The sequence below is a fragment of the Notechis scutatus genome, chromosome 8 (assembly GCF_049901735.1).
Source record: "Notechis scutatus isolate UNSWTSFEM ecotype Mainland chromosome 8, rNotScu1.2, whole genome shotgun sequence".
NCBI lineage: Eukaryota > Metazoa > Chordata > Lepidosauria > Squamata > Elapidae > Notechis > Notechis scutatus.
Window position 1 is genome coordinate 676,595 of NC_142016.1, and position 9,067 is coordinate 685,661.

The window sequence follows — 9,067 nt, forward strand, 5'->3', positions numbered from 1 at the left end:
GCTACAGAACTTTTTCCCATTCAATTAACAAGAATGAACTTCTGAAAACCAAACGTATCAAAAGGAATCCTTGATTGAGATGAGACAATTCATGTAGGAGTTCAAAGCAGCGTCTAAGGTCTCTCAGGCATACAGGGAGAAATAAGGGAGTTCAGAACCCCCCCCCCCCTTATCTCGATGTGTATTTAGCGAAACAAAAGCCAGTATGTTAATTCCCCCCACCCACCCCTTTTGTAAGGAACGATCTTTTTCACAGTTTCCCAGGGCATACCTAATTTCCCCCCACCCCTTTCAGAATGAACTTTTCCAGAGGTTCCCAGGACACATCTCACTGTGGAATTTTTATGGTCTTCTCATCTCCTGGCTGTGCCTCTCAGAGGTGATAGGTTCCGGCCATCTGAGTTTCCTCCTTCCATTGTATCATGTGTAGGTTATACAAATTTGATATAAGATTAAATATATTCAGGTTACATCAAGGATTTCTATCAGTCTCCTCCCCCCCTTTTCTTCCATTGAAGAAATGACAAATACACGGATTTGACATCCTGCCCTCCTTAAAAAACAGGTCTACCTGGAAAAAACAAAAATCATGCATTACATTTGCAATTCAGGATTGCAAATCAGGGTATTTTAGGTGGAACTTTCGTAGTAATGTGGGTGCTTTTATGTGTCATTTAGCTGTCCACTCATTTTCTGAGGAAGGAAGGTGTTTCCAAGCTACTAAATATTGTGTGGATCCACGGTGAGTGCGTGAATCAAGGATATCTTTAATTTCAAAATGTTGTTCTCCATGTATCATGATGGGGGTTGGAGGTGTGGAAAGGGGAGGGGGGATCTGAGGTTTGAAGTGATCTCCGGTTTGAGCAAGCTACAGTGAAATACTGGATGAATCTGCGTAAGTGTTTTGGGAAGTCGAAGCTCTACCGTCACAGGGTTAATAATTCTGGAGATGGGGAATGGGCCAATGAATTTTGGCCCAAGTTTCTTAGAGGGTTGTAATGATTTTAAGAATTTTGTGGACAAATATACACGGTCCCCAATCTTGAAAGGTTTAGGATCACAGCATTTTTTTGTCTGCTTGAGCTTTAAAAACTACACTAGTTTCCTGTAAAGATAATCTTACCACTGGACACATGGCTTGTAAGTTATCCATCCACTCCTTAAGGGAGGGGATTTCAGGTTCTTTGATGAGTAGTTCCAGCATGGAACTTAGCCCGTGGCTACCCAGAATGGGGTGGACCCCGTGCTACTATGGACTGAGTTATTGTATGCTACCTCTGCAAAAGGAAGAAGGTCAGTCTAAGTGTCCTGTTGGTAATTAATATAGCATCTTAAATATTGTTCTAATACGCTGTTAACTCTCTGTCGATCCATCCGTTTGGGGGTGACTTGATGACGACAACCCCTGGGTGGAGTCTAATAGATTTAAAAACACCCGCCAAAATTTGGATGTGAACTGAACACCCCTATCTGAGATAATCCGTTGGGGAGCTCCATGAAGGCGATAAATGTGTATTAGAAACATCTTTGCCAATGCCTTGGCAGTTGGGATCTTTTGGCATGGAATAAAGTGAACCTGTTTGGAAAAAAGATCAGTTACAACCCAAATGACAGTATTTCCAGCACTTTCGGGAAGCTCCACTACAAAGTCCATAGAGATCTCTTTCCAGGGAGCAGAAGGGTCTGCTACTGTTTGTAAAAGCCCAGGATATTTTCCTTGTCTTCTCTTTGCAGCAGCACAGGTGAGGTAGCTCGCAACATAGTTTTCAATGTCCTTTTTGAGGAACGGCCACCAAAATTGTCTTTTGATGAGGTGCAGGGATTTTACAAACCCAAAGTGTCCCGCTATTTTGGAGTTGTGGCAGTGTTTCATGAGGTCCATTCTCTGGCTTGCAGGGACATAAAGTTTGTTTTCTACCCAAGCCAGTCCACCTTTGAGTAAACAAGTGTTGGGGAGGGGATCGGAATCCCACAGCTACTCGGCCTCTCAGGCCAGTCTCCTTTGCTCAAGGGCTGGATGTTCCAGGTTTCCCCTCTGATGGGTGGTCTAGCTTTCTTGCAGGGGTCTTTGAAAGGCATTCTGCTGAACAGTGTCCCTCCTTTCCACACTTAAAGCAACCAGACATTCTTGGAGTCATGGTGGATTGGGGTTTGAAGACTTCCCATTTCCCCTGGGGTGGGAACCTTTTCCAAAACTTGCCAGTGCGGTACCGGTTTCGAGTCATGTCTATCTCCGCCTCCTCTGCCATCATGTACCATTTGTGCAGGAGGTTTGGGGCCCCACGGGCCAGGCAAGCAGCGTATAGGTCGTCATTTAGTCCATCTTTGAACCAACAGACTAGGATATCCTCTGGCCAGTCTATCCGCCTGGCCAGGTCATGAAATTCCTCGGTGTATTCCACTACCGGGCGATGGCCTTGTTTTACGACTCTAATGCGGTTGCGGGCTTTTCTATCGGCGAGGGGGTCCTCAAAGCGGTGCCATAAGGCCGTCATGAAGTGATCGGGGTTCCTTAATTCTGGGTCGTTGACGTTGTGGAGCGTCACCATCCATCTGGCTGCTGCCCCTTCAAGGGCCAGGGTGATGACTCATACTCAGGAGCCCGGGGTTGGGAAATTCCGCCCATATTCTTGCATGTAGGTGAGCACTTGTGCCAGGAAAAATCCCAGTTTCTGGGGGTCTCCATCAAATTTTATCCCCAAGGGCAGGATCTTCCTCTTCAGTTGTATGTCTCTGGGTTGGCCAGGGTTAATCCCCTGATCCAGGGCGTTTAAGGGACAGGTACCTGGTATGGCTGCTGGTTCTTTGGCTTGTCCCTCTGCCCGATCAATCTCTGCTGGATCCAGGGTGGCGGCTCGGATTCTCTCATTTTCTGGTTCCCTCGCTCTCCTGCGTTGTCATCCTGGTGCATCCCTCACCTGGAGGTTCTCCAGGGCTTCCCTCATGAGGTGATTTATGTACCGTCTCATCCAGTCATCGGCCGGTGGCTCCTCGCCCCATTCTTCCTGAGCCGATAGGGCCTCCAGCTCCAATTTCCATTCGGGTTTATGATTACCCCGGGTGAGGGTTACTCCTCTGGTTCTTCCGTCCCAGCTGTCTCTTTTTCCTACACCTATAGACCACCGGGTCTTGGTGGAGGTTTCGCAGGCAGCTTCGCTGTCTTCAGTGGGGTGCACCAAGTCAGTATCTGGCTGGGTTAGTGTCGACGTTTCTCCCCAGCATTCGGCTCCCCCTTGCTCCTTGCTGTATTCAGACATTTTTCTTTTGCAGGGGCCCCTCAGTAGAGTGAAAGGTTTTCTTTCTTTTTTGTTTTCTTAAAAACAAAATTTCTCTCCGGGCTGACCACTATTGCAGATGCTGCTTTATGTCAGGCTACAGAACTTTTTCCCATTCAATTAACAAGAATTAACTTCTGAAAACCAAACATATCAAAAGGAACCCTTTATTGAGATGAGACAATTCATGTAGGAGTTCAAAGCAGTGTCTAAGGTCTCTCAGGCATACAGGGAGAGATAAGGGAGTTCAGAACCCCTCCCCTTATTATCGATGTGTATTTAGTGAAACAAAAGCCAGTATGTTAATTCCCACCCCTTTTGTAAGGAACAGTCTTTTTCACAGTTTCCCAGGGCATACCTAATTTTGGAATGTTTATGGTCTTCTCATCTCCTGGCTGTGCCTCTCAGAGGTGATAGGTTCTGGCCATCTGGGTTTCCTCCCTCCATTGTATCATGTGTAGGTTATACAAATTTGATATAAGATTAAATATATTCAGGTAACATCAAGAAAGGATTTCTATCAGTCTCCTCCCCCCACCCCTTTTCTTCTTCCACTGAAGAAATGACAGAGACACAGATCTGACAAGGCCACTCTATATCATTCTGGACAAATGGATGTCAAATCTCTTCTTAAAAGCTTCAGGTGACAGATTAGCCACAGTTTATGGAGGCAAGCCATTCCACCGATTAATGGTTCTCACAGTTAGGAATTTTCTCCTAAATTCTAGGTTGGTTCTCTCTTTGATGAGTTTCCATCCGTTGCTTCTTGTCCTGCCTTCAGGTGCTTTGGAGAATAGGTTGACCCCCTCTTCTCTGGGGCAGCCCCTGAGATATTGGAACACTGCTATCATGTCACCCCTGGTCCTTCTTTCGTTAAATTAGACATGCCCAATTCCTGCAACTGTTCAAGATGTGTTGTGGTTATTTTGAACACATCTTGAATGACATCAGATTGGGGAGGGAAATAAGGTGGCAGGTTCCTGGGGTGTAGAAAGTGAGTTGGGAATACAATTCTGTCCCCTATATCAACCTTCCTACTTTCAGTGCTGGGGCAGACACTTGTGCTCTGCTGCATGGTATGTAGTGTCAGTTCAGCTACCTGGGAAGAGCAAACTGGGACCCCAGGATTATAAACAGTCTCCAGGACAGCACTGTTTTGCAATCTGAAGCAGTAGCATCTACTCTCTGCCTTTGTCATAGCTGTCATTCTGCTTGCTTCACATCGCATACTTTGCCAGCTTGACATCAGCAATGGGGTGAGGAGGAGGAGGAGGAGGAAGAGATTGGATGGTTAGGGAGGGTTCGGGTTTGAAGCAGAGCTGGCCGACTGAGGAGCACCAATCAAGCACAAGGTCAACAAAAGGAATGTGGAGATGGGAAAGGTAGGAACCCGGGGTCCATTTTCCAAAACCACCCGAGAACTTTTAATGGGACATTGATAATGGGGGATGGACAGGGAAAAAGGGAACATTAATTGCATCATTTTCACACCACACCAACAAATTCTGCCTGTTCTAATCTGCAACTGCTTTGTTCTCAGTAAAGTATATGCTCTTGGAAAAGGAAATTAACCAGGAGTCTTTCTTTGCTAATGAAACAAAGGTCAGATGACAACACCTGGGCCCCTCACTTCCCTGCAAGCTGAAGCAGTGCTGGTGACCTAATGTTCTGGCTGTAACTACCAGGCAAAAGCTGCTCTGGGAGTTTTTTTCATTTGCTCCAGCTGCTGCTTAGGACGCTACTTGTTTCACAAACTTTGTGTTATTCCACCCACTTCCTGCTGCTTCCTCTGGCATTTCACCCAGCCTACAGGGTTTCACAAAGAAGAGCTTTTACCATCCTGTTTGCCCGGTTGCAAAAGACACCCAATGTCTCTTCAGAAGCAGTTTTGTGCTGCCCAGGAGCCCAGCCTTTGACAATGTCCCAGTTAGTAGTGATTTGCCAGCCGACTGTCTCCCCAGTAACCCAATCCTCAGAAGGCAGCTGGGCCAGTGGGAGGTATGACTGCTGTTTGGACTGTCCCATGTGTAAGTAGATCTCTACCTCTAATACCTGTGGAAAGTAGCCAGCTGAGAAGGGAGGAATGAGACTCTTTGTGAACTAGTTCTTCCTGAAATAAGACTGGATTTCTAGGTTATTTCCAGTTTGTGGACTTCCCAACCTGATGCTTTCAACATAGGTTGATACTAAATCCCATCCTGCTCAGCCAGGATGGCCAAGGTGATTAAGGAAGCAAAACCTCTAATTGGAGGACACCACTGGAGAAGGTGGGAGAGGCACTTGGTACTCTCTGAGCTTGGTTGTTTTTATGCAGATGTTCCATTACCCAAACTAGGTAACATCATCAGTGCTAGTTAAGGAATGGGGTTTGCTCTCAAAGAAGGTGCTTCTGGCCGTCATTCATTTTGTCTTCATTCGTGAGGTTGTACTGTTGTTATGTCAACAACTGCAGCTATAGGATTCTCTTTTAAGGTTTCTTGGAAATAGAAGAAATTGTGTAGGAATCTGGCTTTTGAGGTCAGGATTTTGTTAGATATTGGGTAAATTTTTCAACTAGTGGCACTTTAAACAATATTTTAGTTTTAAATGTCAAGACACCAGCTCAATTCTCTTTCTTGGACAGCTGAACAATCTCAGAGATGTTTGAAGGGGATTAACTGCCAACTTTATTATGTTGAAAGTTAACCACCTTGTCTTAAAAAGTATTTTGGGAATGAAAGCCAATAAATGTGTCCCAGGATAATGTTACAGGATCCAATCTGAATCGGTCATCAGGACCAAAGTTTTATTCTTCCAAGTTTTTGGGCTTGTCCATCCTCAGGAAACTTCCCTCTCTCTCCAGAATGTGCACAAGTCCATGTCTTAAAGTTGCCAAGTTTGGAGACCCTTGTTCTAGGGCAGCCCTGCCAAAACAGGGCTTTTACCCTCCAGGGCTACATAGAGGTATGTGAAAAAGGTGCAAAACTGCCCCCCCCACACCATTTTTCCGTCATCTAATCCAGTAGTTTTTATTGTATTGTGATTTCTTTTTGTCTGCAAGAGCAAAAAGAAACAGGATATGACAACTTGCACTCAAATCTGGAAACGCTTAGAAAATGTCTGCTTTTCAGCTGGCAGGATCACTGGTGATCATAGTTTGTCACAGAACACAATCATCAGCCACTCTCTTATCCACCAAGGATTGGCTAAGTGAGGTCATAGTGGCAAGGATTACAAGTCTGGGCTACGGAGGACAGCATTTTTCTACTTCTATTGATCTTTGCTTGCATGTATGTGTTTATATTGCTTGGCAGGTTGTGTTGGAGTTTGCTGCCCATTGATTCTGAGCTGCTACGTGACACGCAAATATGGGGAACACTGTTGCTTGGGAATGGTGCCTGGTGGCATGACTGCACTCCGCACACACATGCGGCTCTCCTATGGCATCCCGGTAATGTGCTAAGATTTCACCTATGAGATGATCTTTCTCTGAAAAGTAGAACAGAGGATACTGGGGGTAGGGGAGATGCAATTTATATTTTAAAAAAGTTTTATTGTCAAAGTTTATTGCAGCACTTGTTCTTACACCAAGCACTGTGCTGCAGAGTAGTGCTTGTCTTGATTGCCCCCCTTCATCTCTGGGACTGCTAAAATGCCTCTGGTGGACACAAAATGAAAAAGGAGAGGGTGAATTTATTTATTGTCCTTTTATTATTTTATATTATAATTATGGTATTCCTCATAGTGTGACTTTGTTCGCCTTCATTATCTACCATGAACGCTTCCATTTGTATTTAAAAATTTGCAGTTTTAGTGCAGTGGGTGAATTCAGCCAATCTTGTTGGCAAGAGTTATTGAAGTTTCACAAGAATTCTATGAGGCAACTTGTCAGTGAAATAAATTACAATACCCCTACTATGAAAACTAAGCACAAACTGCAGAGTTTGCTTGAATCCTGGAATTAAGTTGTTTCCACTGCAAAAGAAAGCAGAAATAATTTATCTCAACTTTGTAACACTACAAATAACTGCATTTTTAATAAAGGACATCATGCATGTTTTATCTCATCCAGGCAGTCAATCCATACGGCCTTGGTATTAAGAAATATTGTGCCCTATTAGAGACGTGATATGGTGAAAGAAACAAATACAGCAGCTTCACATCTAAGTGGTCATGCATGGAGGACAGTACTTCTGCTTGTCCTTTTTTTAATACTCATTTTCCAAGATCTATTGCGAAGTATAAGAAGACAAATCCAATATTTAGCTAATCTTTAATTAGTGCATTTGTAGCACATTCATCTAGCACCTGTTGACCCCCCAACGGCTGTAGTTGAAGCTACAAGTATTTTGCACTGCTCCAAAATAGCGGGGATTAAAATAGTGCCTTTTTTCTGTCTAGCACACACAGGGGAGTAGTAGTAACTAATTCCTTAAAGTGCTGTTTCCCTAAAATCACATTTTACTATGTTGTATAGTACTCCTATCATTCTCATCCTAAGTGAAAATAACTACTACTGCTGGAATATGTGAAATTTGGGGAGGTATTTAATCAAGCTTTCCCAAATTTCTTTTTCTGTCTCCAACTGAAAAAAATAGTTAATGGACTATCTGTAATTCTTCAGGTATTTTAAGCAGGGCATTGTAGAAGAAACAGGGCTAAATTTATGCTGGATCTTCCGAAGTAACTTTAGCCCCTAAATTTAATTCTTACGTGTACTAGCTAGTCTGCATAAATGGGCCTGGTCAGTCCCTGCTCAGATGCCTGTGGTCTGCATAGCATAGCAGCCCACCTTGGCCTCCGAAGGTGCCAGGGAAGTTTTCTGGGAAAACATCAGAAAAATTGCTGTCTAAACCACAGTCAGTCATTCTTGAGGGGCTGGGAGGGGACTTCCTGTTTCATCTCCTACCAAAACTTAGGCAGCATCAGGCCGGCTCATGCAGCTTCTAGTGTGAGCAAAGTCCAAGCATGCAAACTTGACACTCTCTCCTTGGCTTGAGCATTGCAGGGCACCGTTTTGGGGGATACGCTGTCGATGTGCCTCTGTGGCTGGTGTGAGATTTGTCGAATGGCTCGGGAAGTGCACACTCGCTCTCGATCTTAAAGAGCAAAGGAGGACACAAAGGTGGGTCAGGATCAGAAGGTGCCATTATGAAGTGGGGGGGGGGGTTTCGCTTTCAGCCATGGGGGACCCTCCACTCCAGCAATGCTTTCATCTGGGAAATGGGGCTCAGCTGGGGGCAGGCTCAAGCTACCTTTCCTGAAGGTAGCCAGGAAAGTAGAGTTGATCTTCCTCAAACGTACCAGTAGTCCTTGACTTACAACCACAACTGAGCCCAAAATTTCTGTTGCTAAGCAAGACAACTGTAAAATGTGCTATGTCCCATTTTACAATCTTCCTTCCACAGTTGTTAAGTGAGTCACTTGCTTATAAAGTGAACCTGTCTTCTCAGTTGTGTTGGCTTGCCAGAAGGTCGGAAAGGTGGCTCCTTCCCCCAGGGTTCCTCCCTTCCAGCTTTCCTGCTACCTACAGCTTTTGTTCTCCTTGGTTTTTCCCAGAAACAAGTTTTGCCACCTCTTTTTGTGACTCACCTGCCCAGCACAATCCTGGTAGTCCTACACAAAACCCAGCAAGGTCAGCAACTCTCTGCTTATGGGGAAGAACAAAAAGGGAAAAAAGGCATGCCTGCAAGCAACAACACCAGCAGCCTATTTGGATCATAGATTTTTATTAAAGTGGGACAGGCACCATTAATCCTTGCATGACATTAGTTAGTAAACCTGCCAGGCGATCAGTCAGGTATATTAAAAAA

General features: G+C 44.7%; 1 protein-coding gene across 1 annotated transcript; it reads left to right on the forward strand.

Annotated features, from left to right (window-relative positions):
• Positions 1-3,268: 3,268 nt before the first annotated feature.
• Positions 3,269-8,374, forward strand: LOC148129869 (cornifelin-like). The gene is made up of 3 exons (XM_087970454.1): positions 3,269-5,302; positions 6,569-6,705; positions 8,263-8,374. The coding sequence occupies exons 1-3, from the start codon at positions 5,194-5,196 to the stop codon at positions 8,356-8,358; spliced, it is 342 nt and encodes a 113-aa protein (XP_087826580.1). The 5' UTR covers positions 3,269-5,193; the 3' UTR covers positions 8,359-8,374.
• Positions 8,375-9,067: the final 693 nt, after the last annotated feature.

Bases quoted from the DNA above. Each gene is read 5' to 3' on its own strand.
- LOC148129869 (XM_087970454.1), top strand. From the start codon at position 5,194: ATGTCCCAGTTAGTAGTGATTTGCCAGCCGACTGTCTCCCCAGTAACC. The intron at 5,303-6,568 runs GTAAGTAGATCT...ATTGCTTGGCAG, and splicing joins CTGTTTGGACTGTCCCATGT to GTTGTGTTGGAGTTTGCTGC. The intron at 6,706-8,262 runs GTAATGTGCTAA...TGAGCATTGCAG, and splicing joins GGCTCTCCTATGGCATCCCG to GGCACCGTTTTGGGGGATAC.